Genomic DNA, 19171 nt, shown 5'->3' with positions numbered 1-19171 from the left:
CTCTGTCGCCCAGGCTGGAGTGTGGTGGCCGGATCTCAGCTCACTGCAAGCTCCGCCTCCCGGGTTTATGCCATTCTCCTGCCTCAGCCTCCCGAGGAGCAGGGACTACAGGCGCCGCCACATCGCCCGGCTAGTTTTTTGTATTTTTTAGTAGAGACAGGGTTTCACCGTGTTAGCCAGGATGGTCTCGATCTCCTGACCTCGTGATCCGCCCGCCTCGGCCTCCCGAAGTGCTGGGATTACAGGCTTGAGCCACCGCGCCCGGCCTCATCTGGAGTTTCTCTTGTGGTGCTTCTCAAAGTCTTGGTCGTCGGATTCAAACTGGTCCTTTCACGTTGAGATTGTTCTCCTTTGCGCCTCTCATCAGGTCAGCACACACCTTTTCCAGGGATTTACACTGCGGCTCGTTAGAGTGATTTGAATTTGTTGAATTTTGGTGAATTGCCATCTCCGGCTCCATGGCAGTTCTTGCGGTATCCTTAAAAGCCATAGCTGCTACGCGGCTTCCTGACCAACTTGTTCCTTGGCCAGAGCGAACAGCGGTGAGTCAGGAGCAGGAGCGTGCACATCAGCGATCCACAGCACCTACCACCGCGTCTTCCTCAAAGAGCTAATGTTTCTATTTTTACTAGAGACAGGGTTTCACTATATTGGTCAGGTCTTGAACTCCTGACCTTGTGATCCATCCGCGTCAGCCTCCCAAAGTGCTAAGATTACAGGCGTGAGCCACTGTGCCCGGCCTAATTTTTGTATTTTTAATGGAGATGGGCATTTGCCGTGTTGGCCAGGCTGGTCTTGAACTCCTGACCTCAGGTGATCTCCCACTTTGGCCTTCCAAAGTGCTGAGATTACAGGCGTGAGCCACCGTGCCCAGCCTCAGAGTCCCTCCCTAAAGGTACAGCCCAGGCTTGGGAGGCTGAGGCAGAATTGCTTGAACCTGGGAGGCAGAGGTTGCAGTGAACCGAGATCACGCCACTGCACTCCAGCCTGGGTGACAGAGTGAGACTCCATCTCTAAATAAGTAAATAAATAGATAAGGCACAGTCCCCATCTAGGAATGGGAACTTGCCTTATTCGGTGAAGGGCATCCTGGAGGAAGGGCAGAGGCCCAGGGAAGGGAGAGCCCAGGCCACATGTGCCCGGTGGTCTTCTTGTGCCCATTCCTATTTTGTCCTAAGAGCTGGAGAAGCCGACCTCCTGGCAGGTGCAGGAGCCTTTGGGCCAGGCTGGGCCGGAGACAGGCAGGGTGGATGGGACCAGTTATCCCAGCCCCTTCCCACCCAATGGGCTGAAGCCAGGAGCCCCCCACCCCAACTGGGCCCAACGGCTTCCTCAGACCAGGGGGTGGCCTGGGGCTCTCAGGCTGCCTCTCCTGAGCAGGTGCTTCAGGACGCCCCCAGACCCAGAATCAGGGTCAGCTGGGGATGGATCCCAAACCCAGCACTCCCAGGCCCCTCCCTGCTGGAGCTGGCTCAAACCAGCTCCAGCCAGTCTGAGTCAGTGCAAGGCCCTCCAACCTGGCAACTTGTCGTCATGGTAACCACAAGGGAGGCTTCCCATCAGTGGCACCCGGGGAATGATGGCGAGGCCGGGCCTCAGGTCACCAGGAAGGTGAGGGGACCTGGGGACCAGCAGCCTGGCCAGGAGCCTGTGTCCCTGAGGGCAGTGGCCAGCATGGTGGCCAAGTCTCCTAGCCTCCTCCAGCCCAGCCAGACCCAAGTCCCAAGGGACCTGAGAGGCGGAGGGTACGTGCGGCCAGCCCGACCGCCAAAGTCAAGGGAGGGCTCCCCGAGTGCCAGCTCAGGCCTGGCTAGCACACCCCACAGGGGGCTGGGGTTCCAGCGCCAGCTCAGGCCTGGCTAGCCCATCCCACAGGGGGCTGGGGTTCCTGCACCTGTGCACCCGACTCCTACCTGGTGGCTCTAGCCAGCCCTGGATGGGCCCTGTGAGGAGAGCTCTGGGCACCTGGGGTCCCTGCTCACCAAGGAGGTCCCCTGCCGGGGGCAGCAAGAGCAGCCCAGGGAGGAGTCCCAGGGAGGAGACCCCTAGAGCAGGCCAGGGAGGTGCAGGTGAAGTGACCCCGAGCCTGGGGGTCACCTTGGTTAGAGGGGATATCACCCAGAGGGGCTAACGCAGGGCTGGAGGCAAGACCGGAAGGGAACCCTGGGGCGAGGGCTGGACCTCTGGATGGGGGGGAGTGGCCCTGTGGCCCCAGTGGGCTCCCACCCCCACAGCCCAGGGGAGCCGGGGACAGGCAGGAAAACACACACCCGGGAGGCCGCGGTCTGTGCAAATGCTTTAATTGGTGGATTCTCAGATACAGTGGTAAACCCATTGCCCACAATACTTTATTAATTCCGAGGCACCTCATGCCAGGAACACGCTCTCTCCCTTCCGCTAAACAAAGGTGACCGCGTTTCAGAGCCCTCCTGTGACAAGGTTCACGTCCTTCGTTAGGCCGAGGACTGTGGTACTACAAAAGGAACGTTTCATTAGCTGAAGTCACTACGATTGGCTAGAAACATCTGTTACTTTAGAATACGTTAACTACAAAATATATTGAATTTCCATATATATTAACCATATACATGTGTAACTATTACTAAATGTAGTTCAGTCATTACAAAATAAGACATTCTGGGAGCAGGCTACAAATATTCAAACCAGCTGAATTCCCCAGGTAAGGCCCCCTGCATTATAAACAAACCACACGTCAGACCGAGAGCTCAGTGACTGCAGGGCACGTAACCAGGAAAACGAACAAGGCACTGGCACCGCAGAGCCGCCGGGGGGACGGGGGGCACTGCCGGCTCGGAGGGGCCTTTGGAAGTCACCTCTAACTTCGATTCCCAGCCAACAGCAGCCGTGCTCCCCTTCCCAGGGCCCTGGGGCGCCCTCCCCGCATTCTTGGCTCCTTTGGGGATCACCTGCCCCGCCCCCTTGGAACCCTGCACTTGGGCCACCGAGACCCAGCTCCAGCCGCCGGGCGGGGCGCGCCAGGGCAGCAGGGCCAGCTCCAGCCCCAGGGCTTGAAACGAGACTGAGGAGGGCCAGGCTCGCTAGGATGCGGAGACTGGGTGGCGGGTCAGAGGCTGGAGGGCTGGGAGCCGGGCTGTGTCCCCCAGGGCTTCCCATGTCTGTCCACTGCACCTTCCTGCTGGGAGGTGACTGGCACCCAACTTCCCAGCCAGGCCACTTCTTACAGCGGCTCAGCCACGGCTCAGGCAGCCCCAAGAGGCCTGGCCGGCCCAGCCTTTGCAGAGGGTTCAGCATCAGGGCGGCTTCTGAGCGCCACAGCCTCCCCACGAGGGGCCACGCTCAGGCAACCTCAGGATGAATTCCAGACACAGGCCGCCCAGGGCCCTCCACCTGGCGCTCCCTGGAGGGGCCATGGCTGTGGGCTCTCCTGGAAAAAGCACCCCGTGTTTGCCAGGGGTGGTAGCAAGGCTGCCTCTGGAGAACGTGACGGACAGACACCCGAGGTGGCACCCTGTGCACAGCATGGCTCCATCCCTGTGACCCGGCCACTGAGGAGGGGCACCCTCGCCAGCAGGCGGCCTGGATAGGAGTCCTCATACAGCCTCCAGCCCTGGTCTGGACCTGGCCCTGTGGCCCTCTAGACAGCTGGCACCGGTGCACACTTGCCAGGCTCTCAATGCCAATCCCGACCTATGCAGATCTTAGCTGCCCAGCGCTCTACAGCCCGAAGATCCGGGGAGCACAGAAACCTCAGCAGCACTTTGTACACAGCCCTGTTTACAAAGATCCAGGGCAAGACAGAGCCACACAGCCTGGGCACATCCGAAGCAGATGGGAGAGCTTGGTCCTGGTCCGTGGTGGGGCTGCAGCCAGGTGGGGAGGGCGGGACACTCGGAGGCCGCCTCCTCACACTTTCAATGATAATAATGCAACCAAAACCTTTATATAAACAGTTTATTTACTCTAAACAGCAACACAGACAAAACGCCATATAAACACAAAGGAAGTGGCGCAGAACCGAGATGCTGACCTGGGGTCTGAGGCTCAAAAGCAGCACAGCCCAGGTTCTAGAGAGGAGCGGCAGGAGGGAGGGTGCATTTCCATACAGCCAGCCGGGGCCAAGTGCAGCTCTGCACGGTGAGAAGCATGCCTGCATCCCAGAGCGAGGACTCGCTGCCGGGGGACTTACCCAAGTATAAAAGTTTATAATTTTACAGCAGTTGAAATACTGACATCAATATTAAAATAAAAGCGAGTTTTACATAACAATCAAAAATACAAAAGACCGAAGGAAGAGACCCTGTATGGAAACGGGCAATTCAGCGAATTGAGACCGCGCACCCACGGCGGCAATGGAAGATGGCGCCCGCCCAACCCCCCCAGGTGACTCGCCATTGTACGGAGCAACTTTAGATTCGCAAAAATGTTGTAAACAAGTTCTTGCCAAACCAATCCCTTCCTTTTGACGATGCCACAAGGTCGCTGCTTATGAGGGCGCAAACTTCTTGGCTTGTGCTCGGACCCTTTTCTCGTACTCCACTCTGTTTTGGCTGAGGAGGTCAAAAGAAAAGACGTGTTAGGGGCTGAGCAGCCTGGACCACACGCTGGCTCCAGAGCCAGCTCGGCAGACCAGGCTGCAGGACGGTCCCTCCTGGGTGAGGGCAGTGTGGAGCTCATGACAGTAACAGAAGCAGGAAGCCCGGAGAAGCAGGGAGGCCTGCGAGGGGGGGAGCCCAGGCTGGCTCTGACCTGGCTGAGACTGTCCTGTGGTCTGAGGGGGGCAGAAGAGCAGGGAGGAGAGGAACCCATGCTGGGTGCATGTGGTGTCAGAGGAGGACAGAGGGGGCCCCGCAGGGCTGCGAGGAGGGCTCAGGCCCCAGGGGACCCACACCAGGGGGTCTGCAACATTGTCACCAGTGCCAAAAGTCTGGTCCTAACTAGCAACCAGCAGCTTCTCTTTTCTGTAAGTCTAGGGCCAGTGCTAATAAATTGAAACACTGATTGCTTGCCACTGTTCTTCCCCAACTCCCCAAAACAGACAGAAACTTCCGGAGGGCTTTTCCATGAGGCTCTCAGCCCCAGGTGCAAAGGTGTGGGAAGGCAGGCCTGGTTCGGAAGGGGGTGGTGCCCCAGCTGGGCAGTGCAGGCGTTATCAGGGAACAGGTCCGGAGCTGGGCAGAGTGAGGTTCAGCCTGCAAACAGCTGCCCAGGCTGCACCTAGGGGCTGATGGGACACGGGGCAGTGTGACCTTGAGGATGGGGGACACTGTGACATTCATGGAGGTGGTTGCTGAGGTAGCAGTGCTGGCAGTCTCGCCAGGATTGGACCTGGTCTGAGACACTGAGCCAAGCCAGGCATGGTGCACAGTGAAGGCCAACAGCCCAGGACGGCAGCAGTGCAGGCGCCACCCCGACCCAGGCCAAGGGCCTGGACTGCACCCCAGACCCCAGCGCCCTCCTTGGACCACCGGCCAGCCCCAGGGCAGAGCAGCTCAGCTGGGTGGGCGTGGAAGGAACCAGAGGCAGTGACCACATGTCCCAGCTCTGCCTTTACCAAGCAGGGGCCCCGAGAAGAGGCACCTGGCAGGGCAAGAACACGGCCCAAGGCCTCCACGAAACCCAGGAAAAAGGACTGAAACCTGCAAACATGCTTCGCAAAGGGCGCTTTTCAAGTGGTGTTTGTAGGAGAAAGAGCGTTTGTTTACGTGAACACAAGTGTACAGTGCAGCCCGGCAGGCACCACGCCCAGGAGACACGGGAGACCCACACAGGGCGGGGGGCTGCGACCTGCCTGGCCCATGCGGCACGTGGGAGCCACAGCCCAGCTCCGGAGATGGTCAGCAAATGGGGTGCAGGCCAGACAGAGCTCACGCCCACACCATGCTAGGGATGGCAGACCAACTAAGGGCTAGGCAGGAAAACATTTGCTTTTTTTTTTTTTGAGACAGAGTCCCCCTCTGTTGTCCAGGCTGGAGTGCAGTGGCACGATCTCGGCTCACTGCAAGTTCAGCCTCCTGGGTTCAGGCCATTCTCCTGCCTCAGCCTCCCAAGTAGCTGAGCCTACGGCTACTGGGACCACCATACCCAGCTAGTTTTTTTGTATTTTTACTAGAGACGGGGTTTCACCATGTTAGCCAGAATGGTCTCCATTTCCTGACCTCGTGATCTGCCCGACTCAGTCTCCCAAAGTGCTGGGATTACAGGCGTGAGCCACCGTGCCCAGCCTACTTTTTTTTTTTTTGAGACGGGGTCTTGCTTTGTCACCCAGGCTGGAGTGCAGTGCTGCAATCTCGGCTCACTGTAGCATCAACCTCCTGGGCTCAAGCGATCCTCCCACCTCAGCCTCCCAAATAGCTGGGACTACAGGCGTGCACCACCATGCCTGGCTTAACTTTTTTTTTTTTTTTTTTTTTGAGAGGCGGTCTTGCCTTGCTGCCCAGGCTGGTCTCCAACTCCCAGGCTCAGGCAACCCTCCTGCAGTGGCCTTGCAAAGCTTTGGGATTACAGGCATGAGCCACCACACCTGGCAAATTTTTAAATTTTTTGTAGAGATGGGGTCTTGCTCTGTTGCCCAGTCTGGTCATGAATGCCTGGGTTCAACTGATCAGCCCACCTTGGCCTCCCAAAGTGCCGGGATTACAGGCGTGAGCCACCACACTTGGCCTGGAAAACATTTTCCAGGCACGATGCCTCACTCCTGTAATCCCGGCACTTTGGGAGGCAATGAGGGTGGATCACCTGAGGTCAGGAGTTCAAGATCAGCCTGAACAACATGGTGAAACCCTGTCTTTACTAAAAATACAAAAATTAGCCAAGTGTGGTGGTGCGCATCTGTAATCCCAGCTACTCGGGAGGCTGAGGCAGGAGAATCGTTTGAACCTGGGAGGTGGAGGCTGAAGTGAGCCGAGATCGTATCACTGCACTCCAGCCTGGGCGACAGAGCGAGACTGTTTCAAAAAAAAAAAAAAGAAAACATTTTCTACCTCAAGGGGCCACGTGGACACTCGTGAGGACTGTGGCTTCCTGCCCAGTGGAATGCGTTTCAGGGAACTCCTAGGGCACAGCAGACCCACACACAAACCCAGGTCACGCCACATCCCACGAGCCAGTTCCAGCAATGGCTCGGCTGACTGAGCGTCTGAGGTGTGCAGGGGAGCCAGGCTGAGGCTGGGGTGGCTGCTGTGACACTTGCTCCCTGCCTGGGGCCTCTGTCCCACCCTCAGCCAGCAGGGAGGGCACCTTGCAGACACCTGGGCTGGGCCTGCAAAAGGGAGAAACATATCTCTCCAAAACCAGGTGCTTTCTTTTTTTTGAGATGGCATCCTGCTCTGTTGCCAGGCTGGAGTGCAGTGGCACGATCTCAGCTCACTGCAACCTCCGCCTCCTGGGTTCAAGCGATTCTCCTGCCTCAGTCTCCTGAGTAGCTGGGATTACAGGCACCCAGCACTACGCCCAATTAATTTTTTCTATTTTTAGTAGGGATGGGGCTTCACTATGTTGGTCAGGCTGGTCTCCAACTCCTGATCTCGTGATTCGCCCACCTTGGCCTCCCAAAGTGCTGGGATTACAGGCGTGAGCTACTGCGCCCAGCCCAAACCAGGTGCTTTTCCTCACAACCTGTGTGGGCTGGGCTTAGGGCAATGGTGACCCCTCAGCCTCCCACTTCCGACCAGGAGACGCCCCTGGAGGGAGCGGGCCTCTGATGTCCATGGTGGCAGGCACGTGTGGGGTGGCTGCAGGGGGAGCCTCCTGGGTCCCTGGCCACTGGGGTCCCCGAGACCCCCTCAGAGGTGTGGGGACCCACGCTGAGATGGGGCTGGGTTTCTCAACACTGCAGGTGCAGCAGTGGGGGTCGGAGCCCCTGACCCACCTTCTTATGGATCTGCCCAGAGCAGCTGCAGAGGCGGCCCCCAGGGCTGGGGACGGGACAGGCAGGCTCGTGGCGTCTGCTCAGGGCAGGGTCCTCCCTGCTGTCCTCAGCACTGTTTGGCTGTCGTCTGCATCCTAACTCACACCAGGCCCTCCTCAGTGCAGACAGTGACCCCAGGACCACGGGAACCCTTGTAGCCACAGCAGCACCTCACAGGGACAGCACCTCACAGGAGCCCAGGGTCTATGTGACAGCATCACATCACTGAGCTCTCCTGGGCTGGACCCCCCAACAGGAGGAACCAAGTATGGAGGGTTGGGGATGAGCAGCAGGGGCAGTGCAGGAGGCTGGGGTCCACAGGAGGCTGAGCAGGTGGACAGGCCCCTCAGCATGGCCTCCTCCAGCACCTACGGCCAGGGTCCTTCCCCTACTAATAGGGGCCCAAGACAGCCCCCGTCACCTGGCCTGCTCCCTCCCCCAGAAAGGGCTCCGGCACCGTCCATGCCCACCGCAGACCCTGTGTGCGTCGGTGCCTGCTGCCCACAGGGTTTATGGCCCCCGACCTTCCCCTGGAGGGGTGGACCCTGGCTGTCTCTAGGGTGAGCCTGTGTGCTCCACTCCCCTCCTGCCAGGCGGCCTTGGCTGGGATGGAGAGGAGCTGCCAGCAGCAGGACAAGAGCTGCTACTAACCAGTAAATCGTGTAGGCCTCTGCTTGAGCTGGATCTTGGATATTTGGTTCATTTAGAAGTTCCTGTATTCCTAATAGGATCTGTGCCGGAAACAAAAACACAAGACAGGGGTGTGAGCAGTCTGAAAGGGAAACACCGTGAGACTCGGCCTCAGCCACTGAGAATGACTGCAGACCCGCGCGTCCGGAGGGGAGACTGAGGCAGCCCTGCCCATATGGGTGGCGGAGGCCCCGTACCTGTTTGATTGTGATGGCTGGCCTCCAGTCCTTATCCTCCTCTAAGATGGACAGGCACACCGTCCCCGAGGGGTACACATTCGGGTGAAATAACGGTGGTTCGAATTTACCTGGAAGAGGAGGAAGAAAGGAAGCGCTTTTTGCAGGCAGGCACTGTCCCCGAGTCATGTCCTTTCCCCATCAACCCCCTCCCCACACTGGACCGCTGGGTTGGTAGCCAGGTTATTTGGCCAAGAACTTTTCAAAAAAATAAAACTGTGGCCATGAGGAGACAAGAGGAAGACATATCCACCTTTGCACGCAGGGGACAGAGCCTTGGGGACACGGCCGCAGGCCAGAGACGAAGCTGTGTCTCTCCCAGGACAGAACTCCCGGCACAGCCAGGCAGTCTGGGAACACAGGCCCCCGGGTGGCCACTTCACCTGTGGCCCCCACGTCCTTCCCAGCTGGGCCAGACTCAGGAGAGACAGGAGGAGCTGCAGGAGACGTCCAGGGACATAGCCAAGGCCCTTCCAGAATCAGCAGTTCCGACGCAGACCCTCTGCTTCCAGGACACACGGGCTTTTAGGACCCTGTGTTATTTCTTTACAAAAAAGCAAAGAAGTTTGCCACCATTAGCCCCATCGGGGCCATCACAGTTGATATTCTAGGCTATTGCCCGTCTTTTCCCTGGGCGATCTCCCTCAGTGCTATGGAGGACACACAGTGCGGCAAGTCCAGCGCAGCCTGAGGAATTCTCTCAAAGCCAACGCGCCACGAACACCTACAGCTTCTCGAACACTCGCTCCTACCGACCACTGCGTCTGCCCCGTAAACCCAACTCCAACACCCATGGGCAGCATCCTGGACTTCAGGTACCATGGAGATGCACAGGGCACACTCCCTGGAGAATGCACTGAGGACACCACCGCAGACGGTCCCACGCTGCGACCATCCCACACGGTGGACCATCCCACGCCGCGGGAGCCCACAGGCGACACCAGCAGCTGCGTGGCCATCCTGAGTGTGAACACTGGCGTGAGTGCGTTGCTGTGGAATGTGGGATCACGGCATCGGCCCTCAAGCCGTGCTGCTTCCAGGCTGCTCATGCAGGCGGTCGCTGGTGGATTCCAGCCACTGGGTGAGGTGCACAGCAGCCACTCCGTGGTGCTGAACTCCGCCTCCTGGTGACCGCGGAGCGCCCCTTTCAGCCGGACCGCTTCCTGGCAACTGCTTCCGAGTTCTTCAAGTGACACGTACAGGCCTCTTCTGCTCGGGGCTTGAGTTTTTGCTTTTAAAATTTTTCGAGATGGAGTTTCACTCTGTTGCCCAGGCTGGAGGGACATGATACGATCCCGGCTCACTGCAGCCTTCGCCTCCCAGGTTCAAGTCATTCTCCCACCTCACCTTAGCCTCCAGAGTAGCTGAGATGACAGGCACCCGCCATCAAACCTGGCTTTCTTTTTTTTTTTTTTTGAGACGGGAGACCTGGCTCTGTTCGCCCAGGCTGGAGTGCGGTGCCGTGATCTCAGCTCACTGCAAGCTCCGCTCCCAGGTTCACGCCATTCTCCTGCCTCCGCCTCCCAAGTAGCTGGACTACAGGCGCCCGCCTCGTCGCCCGGCTAATTTTTGTATCTTTAGTAGAGACGGGGTTCACCGTATTAGCCAGGATGGTCTCGATCTTCCTGACCTTGTTGATCCGCCCGTCTCGGGCCTCCCAAGTGCTGGGTTACAGGCTTGAAGCCACCGCGCTCCGGCTCTAATTTTTCTATTTCTATTTTAGTAGAGACAGGGTTTCTCCATGTTGGTCAGGCTGGTCTCAAACTCCTGACCTTAAGCAATCCACTGGCCTCGGACTCCCAAAGTGCTGGGATTACAGGTGTGAGCCATTGTGCCCAGCCCTACTTTTTACTCTTCTAAGAGAATCTTTTGGCAAACACAAGTGCCTAATTTCAATTTAATCTGATTTCTCAATCTCATTTCTTCTACCAATCACAACTTACCCACAGAAAGGCAGAGATGCTGGACACCAGCACCGCCAGGCCCTCCCAAGGTGGAGGCTGCCTCCTACTTCCTCACCGCCTCCAGCTTAGAGGTTGCTATGCTTCGCAGAAGGAACAGAAAGGGGGGCCTCCTGTCTGGACTGTCCGCCAGGTGTCATGAGGCCTCTTCACTCTTCCCCATCTGTCATCCTAGGACGTCTGGGCTGTGGCAAGCGGGAGTGACACTGGCACCCACTTGTGCCTCTGGTGGACACACGCGTGTGTTTCTGTGAACCTTGACTGACTCGAGTGAACAGCCAGGCCCTACAGCATGAGCTCGGCTTCCACCAGCGCGGCAGGCAGCGTCCAGGGGAAACGTTCAGAACATCTGCCTTCTCCAGCGGTGGTTCAGGCTCCCGCTGCCCTGTGCTGCGGCTGTCTGCTCCCCTGTGCGGTACAACAGATCCCACTGCGGAGGCTTCCCCTCTTTGGCAAAGCCAGGCATCCCTGCCACATTTGCTGGCCGGGTGGAGGCTTCATGGCTGTCTGCCTTCTTACAGATTCCCAGGAGCTCTTGGTAGATTCAGGGTGAGGGCTGAGGCACGTACATAGACTACGGTGTGCCCACCTGCCTGGCGCCAACTGCAGTCTTTAGGATAGAGATTCATTTCCATTTAGTCACCTCGTCGGCCTCCCCCTGGCCAGCACTTCAGTGCACCCCCGGTGAAGAGATCCCTGCCTGCCGGAGCTCGCGAGATGCCCTCCTGGGTCTCCCTGCCCACACTGTTCTGCGTGGGGCACCGCAATCCATCTGGAAGCTGTTTCTCTACAGTGGGAGGCAGAGCTCGTTTCTCCCGCTGGAATATCCCTCAGGACTGGTCCTGTCACAGCCCAAGCCACCACCAGCGTGGCCTCCAGACTCCTCGCTCTGTCCGCAGGTCTGCCTGCCTGTCTTCTCAGCAATCCCGCAGTCTCTATCACCACGTCCCGTGGCAGATCTGTCGGGGGGTGGCGGGGTGGCGGGGTGTGCTGTGCACCCACAGCACCTCAGCCTGGGTCTCGCCACCCCTACCAAGAAGCCAAGGCCTCTGCATTTCTGCATTTCCAGGGTCCACGGGACAGTTTCCACCAAGATGTGCTTGACTCCAGCTGGGATCACACAGAATCCACAGATGGGCCTGGAGAGAAGGGCCGCCTGTGCAACATCGTGTCTTCCCCTCCACAAACAAAGCAGAGCTCAGTGACCGCTCAGGCCAGCCTGGGCTTCCCTTGGAATATTCTAGTTTTCAGTAGAGAAGTCCTGAACCAACCTTTTGCTGTATTCCAATGTATTTCAAGCTGCTATAAATGGCATAGTTTTAAATCCTTGCTCATTGAAATGATATAAAAGCAGATTTGTGTATATCTCAATCTCTATTTTATTTTTGTATTTATTTAGTTTTGTTTCCTTCACCATGTCCCGTGTTATTTTTCTTTTTTTGAGACAGGGTCTTGCTCTGCTGCCCAGGCTGGAGTGCAGTGGTGCGATCTCGGCTCACCACAACTTTGCCTCCTGGGTTCAAGCACTTCTCCTGCCTCAGCCTCCCAAGTAGCTGGGATTACATGCACCCACCACCACACCTACCAATTTTTGTATTTTTTTTTTTTTTTTTTTAGTAGAGATGGGGTTTCTCCATGTTGACCAGGCTGGTCTTCATCTCAGGTGATCCTCCCACCTCGGCCTCCCAAAGTGCTGGGATTCCAGGCGTGAGCCACCGTGCCCAGCCTTGCTTGAGCCTCAGCTTTAGTGAGCTGTTGTCCTGGCCTTCCTCACTGCCTCTTCCACTGTGACCTTTCTCGTCTTGCTGCATTTACTTGGAATTCCAATAAATGGTTGAACAGAATAAATGAAAGCAGCTCCTGTCTCATTCTTGTGTTTTTCTTAATTAAAATAAATCATCTTAATATCCACTCATGGTTAAAAAAAAAAAAACAAACAGCAAAGGACAATCCAAAATGAAGCAAGTCTCAGCCGCGTGGTGCCGTCAGCAGCCCTCGAGCTCCTCCGGTCGGTGCTACCGTGGAAAACACTTGTGTGTCTTGAGCGAGTCGCAGGGGAAGCTACACACCGCTCTCGCTGCGCCGTGGCCAGGCACTCTCTAGGTGCTGGGCGCGTGTTAACGTGTGGAACTCACCACAGACAGGGCCCGCCGATTTCCAGCTACGGGAGGGCAGGGACGCGGCGGCCCTCTCCTTCCTCTCCTGAGTTCTGCTGAACTGACTGAGATCATTAACTTAGCTGTAGGCTCGATTTCGAACCCAGCCTCGGCCCTTTCTTCCCACACCTTCTCTGCTGTTCACCTACTCTACGCCTGCCCAGGCTGCAGACACAGCCACGGTCGGGAGAGAACGTGAGAGACCACAGGAAAAGCGGTAAGAAGGTGGAGCAAGATAAATCCTCAGAGGGTGAGACTCTGAGTGACGGTCCTTCTGCACATCCGTCCCGTCCAGGGCCGGGGTCTTGTGGGCACCAAATCCTCTGTCTTTATCGCCAACAACCGCTGAGGGTCCAGGCACTCCTAGCCCAGGAGCTCCAGCCTGGATCTCACAGCCCCTCCCTCCACAGGACTCTGGAGCTTCACAGCCAATTAGCTGGGATGAGAGACTAAGTCTATTACGTGCACCGCCCACCCCCGGAGCTGGAAACAGACTCGAATCTGCAGCCTGAGCCGGGGATCAGGGATCAAAGCCGACCTCCAAGTCTGTGATCTTCCTCCCAGCTCCACGTGGATCGCCCGGCCCAGGGCGCCACGGCCACAGCCAGGGGCCTCTTTCGAGAGGACTCCAATGCCCACAGGAACAGGCCGACTTCCAGGACACAGAACAGTGAGCTACTTACATTTTGGTGGTGAAGATGGATAATCATCTTTGAAAAGCATCCGCAGTTTAAACAAGCCTCCTTCCCACGGAGTCTGTGGGGAAACAAATGGTGGTGAGATGGCTGCCCGCCTGCCTCAGGCCAGCCCAGGAGGAAGGGGCTCGCTTCTAGGACACAACTCCCAGGACTGCCAGGACACCGGGGCCAGAGTCCGACAGAGGCGGCTCCCAAACCAGCCTAAAGCCTGGACCGGCCCCACCACGACGACTGTCAGGACCTCTGCCGTGCCCAGAGAGTGAGTCGGAAAGGCCCTCCTAGAAAGGGGACGAGACGGGTGACGGGGGCGGCACACTGGGGCAGCGGCACCGAGAGCACAACCTCTGCCCCAGGGGTTCTGCAAGCCCCGCCCCAGATCCTGCCTGGACGAGGCGCCTTTGCCACCCCACAATCCGACACCACTCCCGTCTTCCTCGGGGCCGCACACCTGCGTCGCCGTAATGTGAAGAGCAAGGGACGTTCTCAGCAGAGCCTCAGACAAGCGACAAACCCAAGTGACACCATGTCTCAGGCAAAGTGGAGACCTGCTGGGACTGCTCAGTTCAGGGGGACTGAAGCTGCTTTGAGTTTCAGAGGGAAACCCAGAGGGTGGCATGGGCCGGAGGGAACAAGGCCTCGGACAGCACCAACACCTCAGGGCTCTCTCCTTCCTTCAGGGTTCACGAGCATGAACCTTATGTGCACGCCGGCCTGGAGTCCCCGGCCAAGTGCTTCACGGGAGCCGGGCAAAGCAGACAGGCACACGGGCCGCCCTGCTGGCCACAGACATACAGGGGGCCCCGAGCAGGCATCCTAGGCTGCTGTCGCCAGTCCTGTGCCCCAGGAGGTTCTCCAGGAGGCGGCTTTACGCCGGGGTGGCTCTCCGGCAAACCCAGCTCCCATGACCTGAGCCACACCTGGAAGGATGCAGCAGAATCCTGGGTTCCAGCCAGCAAAGGCTGCCCGCCCCTCAGGCCTGCTCCCAACGCACACCAGAGCCCCCTCCCTTCTGCCACAGCTCAGCCCTGTGCCCAGCCAGGCCCAGCCTGCTTCCTTCTCAACCAGAAATGCCCTCAGCGGGGACACAGCTGTCACCCCAACCTTGCCAGCACCACCTTCTGAGCTCAAGTCCCCACGGGGCGGGGGCCAGGCCACAGCTGGGGACCTGACCTGTTGTCCGCAGCCTGGGACAAGGGCGGCCGTCACAGACGGCAGGGATCTGAGCAGTTTCCCCGTGGCACTGCCACACGCATCTGTTGAGCCCCGACAGGCAGGAGGCTAGCAGCACGTGCCTCTTACCCCTTTCTTTCCTGGAATGGCGCACTCCCAGTTCATGAGGTTCATCGTGCCATCGGGATTTTTTGTTGGAACAGCTACGAAACCCTGAGAGAAAACAATCACAAAAGCACATCAGTGCGGTGGCATCTTGTTTGACCCAAACCACCGAGAAACAGCCCGAGAGTCCCACCAGCCCGACCCAGGCATGTGACCAGCTCCCTCCCAGCAGGGAGGGCGCAGTTTCAGCCGAGGGGGCTATCCGCGGCACTGCCCACGGAAACGAAGCCCTCCTTACAAATGGGTGGTCTTTCCTCCATGCTTTCCTCTCCTGGGCGAGTCTGCTGAGGGCGATCCCCGACATGTTCAGAGTCCCTGGAACACAGGAGGTAGAGCACGGGGTCAGGAGAGGCGAGTGGGCTCCTGCCGCCCCGCCACGTGCACACGGCTTGCAGTGGGCAGTCTTGCTCCTAACAGGTGCCAGCTTGGCCCAGCAGAGACTCTCCTCCTGCAAGCCGTCGTCCGACCCCGGGGTCTACCAGGGGAGGCCCCATGAGTGGCTCCCAGATCACCGGGTGTGGGGGGGCAGGTAGGACCCCTTCCCCATGCCCCCCCACCCCCCAGCCCCGGTCTGCGACATGCGCCGCAGCCTCTGCACACTGTGGAGGCTGGCATGGCAGGGTCCTCACTTGAACCGTCAGTTGGGGACTAGGCAGGGCTGGGTCCCTGCCTTACTATCAGGCACTCAGAACTGAGACTCAAGCCGGGCCAGGGGGACACCTAATATTTTTTTTTTTTTTTTTTTTTTTTTTTGAGACGGAGTCTCACTCTGTCCCTCAGGCTGGAGTGCAGTGACGCTATCTCGGCTCACTGCAACCTCCGTTTCTTGAGCTCAAGCAATTCTCCTGCCTCAGCCTCCCGGTAGCTGGGACTACAGGCGCCCGCCACCACACCTGGCTAATTTTTGTATTTTTAGTAGAGATGGGGTTTTACCATGTTGAAGACAGAGCGGAACAAGTACCACAGGGCAGAGGCTCAGCCTCGCTGAAAGAGGAGTCCCCCACAGGGCCACTCTTCCCAGACCCTGCAGCCGCTAGCATGTCCCTGTGGCTTCAGGGGACAGACGGGTCCTGTGGGGCAGGGCAGGAGCATGGGGTATGGGACCAGGTCCCTGGTCAGAGGCAGCGGCACACACACCAGATTCCAGCTCCACACTTCTGCACGGGACCTCAGGGGCTTGGTACCTTTACCTTCTGGTTCCCAGCGGGAGCGTGTCGGCCCGCACTGTCCCCGGGGACACCTGGCAGACAGGGCCAGCAGCCTTGACACCACCCTCACCTGTCACCCTACTGGTGGTCACCTTTACCATGAAAAACAGCACTCAGGGTACGAAACCTGCCAGAGAATTCAAACCCAAGTGTGTTTTGGTTTTCAAAGTCCATGGGAACACTGACGCTACCTCCAAGTCTGGTATCTCAACGCCAAACAAAGGCCACCTTGACAAAGCTGGGGGGCTGCGCCAGGCCTTCCAAGCCGTGGGAGGCCGTCCCTACAAGGGCCCTGGTGACCTGGATGGCGCCCGCACCTGTGCAGGCCCACGAACCTCACACACCTCACAGCTGCAGGAAGGGGCCAGGTCAGCAGCTCCACCTGGGCCGGAGCCGCCGCAGCCTCACCTGGCACTTGTTAGAGAGGCACGGCCCAGTCCCCAGCAGACCCACTGAGGAAGGAGCTCCGAGAGGTTTTGGGCGGCACAACGACTTCCCGAGGCAGCAAAGCAGAAATCAGGGGTGGGACTGGGATCAAGGAAGCCCAGGCAGGTCCAGTGTCGCCAGGGAACCAGGGTGCTGGAAGCCAGGCAGGGCTGCTAGAGCCGCCTGCCCTGCAGGTGGATTTGGCTCCTTTTCATCAAACACGGATCCTCAGGGCAGCCTGAGAAAAATCAGGCAAAGGAACCCAGGTCCTCCAGTCAGCAGGTGCTGGCATCACGAGAGGGTGACAGGGGCCATCAGGGCACTGGCCTCCAGCTACACGACTAAGTCCAAGACAGGCAGCCCGGGCTGGAGGCAGTCCCAGACTGGGCCCCACCGGGATGTCCCTCCCCATGCCCTCCTCACGGGGATGCAGAGGAGCCCGCAGGCCGCCTGCCCTCTGGACCATGTGTCCTTCCCCATGCCCTTCTCTAAGTGAGGGTGGGGGGAAGCCAGGGGCCAGACAGGGAGAAAGTGGGGGACACAGCTGGGCTGAGCTGTGGGCAGGCAGGGTTCGAGCCCAGAGCGGAGTGTAGCTCCCGCCAACCACGGTTTCAAGGCTCTCTCTGCACGTGTCTCCACCCTCCACTTCCACATTGAGCAGCCCAGCTGTGGCTTGAGGACTCACAGCTCTCGCTTCCCCAGCCCCAGGGTGGGCTTCATGAGTGGCCACAGCCTGTGCCTGGTGCGGTGCAAAGCAGCCTGGCAAATGGCGGTTTTGAGGAGGCACGACCTCCCAGGTGCCCGGGGTCTGAGCGGGGCCAGGAATCAGGCAGGTCTCTGAAGCCCCAGGCCAGTGCTCCAGACACTGAAGGACCATGGGCAACACAATCCTCACAGCCAGGCAAGGCCAGGCCACAGAGAGGCCAGCCAGGCCTGGGACCCTGCCACAGGCAGCCCTGCTGCTGAGGACCGGACAGAGTCGCCTAGAGGCCCCCGTCCCAGCACCTAGTTATCGCTGTCTCAGATCACTGTGAGAAGTCGTGACGGGTGCTCCTGTGAGACCTCCCGCCAAGATCTGGATGATGTTGCTGTATCCCCTGCCCCAAAGCACTCAGCACCACAGGGTGGTATCACAGGAAACTGCACCGTCAGGGCAAGGAGCCACAGGTGCACACCCACCCTGTCCTAGGTGGAAGCCAGGCCCCTCCCCCTGCTCCCCCTCCTACTGGCCTCCTGGAGAAAGTGGCCAATCTGTTACAATGTAATCACAACACAGACCAAGCATTCAAAATCCCACTGAAAATCGAATTTGCCCTTCCAAATGAACAGAGAAGCACTAGGTGAACGGCTAGCAGTTACTAGACCCTTCAGAGCAGGAAACTTTTATGACGCAAAGACAAAAACAACCCTCATCTATCAGAGCCAAGCAAGGCCCAGACACTGCAGCAACCGGGACAGGGCCAAGCACACCAGGAGCGGCCCGAAGGTCTGCCTTCTGCCCTCCTGCTGGGCACCCGCAACCGGCTGAGCTTTAGCTTCTCGGATCACCGCCTAGCTCTGCTGGTTGACAGCACCGACTTCCAAGCAACTTCCTGGCTGAGGGTGAGCAAAGCACTCACCTCCCACAACTCCACCGCACTCATCTCCACAACGGGTGGTCGCCACGACGGCTGGCAAAGCAGCCTGTAAAGGTCCTCCTGCACCCAAATGCAAACTCTCCCAGGCTTGGGGAGGTGTTCCCTTCTGCAAGACCCAAGCACCTGCAGTCAGGAGACGCTCACCTGGCCGCACCTGATCTGCCCCAGGCCCCCAGGATGTTTCTGAAGCAAGATCCCAAACCCTGACACACCACACAAGCGCACACCAGCAACCACCCAGTGGTCTAGCGAAGGGACCTCTGAAGGAGCAATCAGGACAAACTTAGGATCCGTCCTGTCTTCCGCTGCAGAGCTTCTCTACCCAAACGCAATGTTTCTTGCTCTTCAAGAAACATCTGGGGTAGGTCCTATAAAAGGAAACAAACCGGACTCCCCAAAGACAGGCACTTTGCAAACAGAGAAACTAAGCGTAACTTCCAATTATATAAACGAAACCACTTCATTCTGCGATTCAAGCGTGACTACAGGCCATGATCACAAGCTCAGCTAATCATTCGCTTACCTTCCTCCCACGCACGTTAACTACCAGAGCCAACCACTCTTCAACCGGTAAAATCCCATCCCCAAAACAATACAACTCTCCCTCCAGCGAGGCGTTCACGTTCAGGGCCCCAGCAAACGCCAGGGCAGCATCTTCAGAGGCGCAGGAAAACTTAGACTTGTTTTGGTTTTAAGGCACCGAAAACAAGCCCGCTCGCCGGCCCCCACACCCGCGAGCCAGCGATGTTGCAATCCAAGACTCTCCCCCGCGGCCCATCCTCTCCGTCCGCGGGGCGACAGTGACCCCGGAAGCCGCTCCCCGCGCAGGAGGAAGGCGCGGCCTCGCGGGGCCCCGGCTGCAGGTGGCTGCCCCGGCCCCGCGCCAGGCGCACCTCGGGGGCGAAGTGGGGGAGCCCCGGCCCCAAGGCCTGCGGC

At 58.5% G+C, this 19171-nt stretch overlaps 1 protein-coding gene across 5 annotated transcripts; it reads right to left on the bottom strand.

Moving 5' to 3' along the window:
• Positions 1–2284: 2284 nt before the first annotated feature.
• Positions 2285–19025, bottom strand: UBE2I (ubiquitin conjugating enzyme E2 I). Of its 5 annotated transcripts, none has more exons than XM_017858479.1 (7): positions 18759–19025; positions 15203–15279; positions 14929–15012; positions 13615–13687; positions 8776–8885; positions 8540–8619; positions 2285–4529 (listed from the first exon to the last, which is right to left on the bottom strand). In XM_017858479.1, the coding sequence occupies exons 2-7, from the start codon at positions 15266–15268 to the stop codon at positions 4466–4468; spliced, it is 477 nt and encodes a 158-aa protein (XP_017713968.1). In that variant the 5' UTR covers positions 15269–15279; positions 18759–19025; the 3' UTR covers positions 2285–4465. The 5 variants fall into 5 exon arrangements, with proteins under 5 accessions (XP_017713968.1, XP_017713972.1, XP_017713970.1 ...); XM_017858483.1 differs by lacking the exon at positions 18759–19025 and adding an exon at positions 18380–18398; XM_017858481.1 differs by lacking the exon at positions 18759–19025 and adding an exon at positions 16517–16956.
• Positions 19026–19171: the final 146 nt, after the last annotated feature.

Source organism: Rhinopithecus bieti, unplaced genomic scaffold, assembly GCF_001698545.2.
Source record: "Rhinopithecus bieti isolate Rb0 unplaced genomic scaffold, ASM169854v2 scaffold_47707, whole genome shotgun sequence".
Lineage (NCBI taxonomy): Eukaryota > Metazoa > Chordata > Mammalia > Primates > Cercopithecidae > Rhinopithecus > Rhinopithecus bieti.
The sequence above is the reverse complement of the archived record's forward strand: the minus strand, read 5'-3'. Positions and strand labels throughout refer to the sequence as shown.

What these genes read in the sequence shown, in the direction of transcription:
- UBE2I (XM_017858479.1), bottom strand. Translation starts at nt 15,268, where the DNA reads ATGTCGGGGATCGCCCTCAGCAGACTCGCCCAGGAGAGGAAAGCATGG. An exon ending in CCATTCCAGGAAAGAAAGGG is followed by an intron (nt 13,688 to 14,928) that starts GTAAGAGGCACG and finishes GTTTCCCCACAG; the next exon opens with ACTCCGTGGGAAGGAGGCTT. An exon ending in CAGCCATCACAATCAAACAG is followed by an intron (nt 8,620 to 8,775) that starts GTACGGGGCCTC and finishes TTTCCGGCACAG; the next exon opens with ATCCTATTAGGAATACAGGA.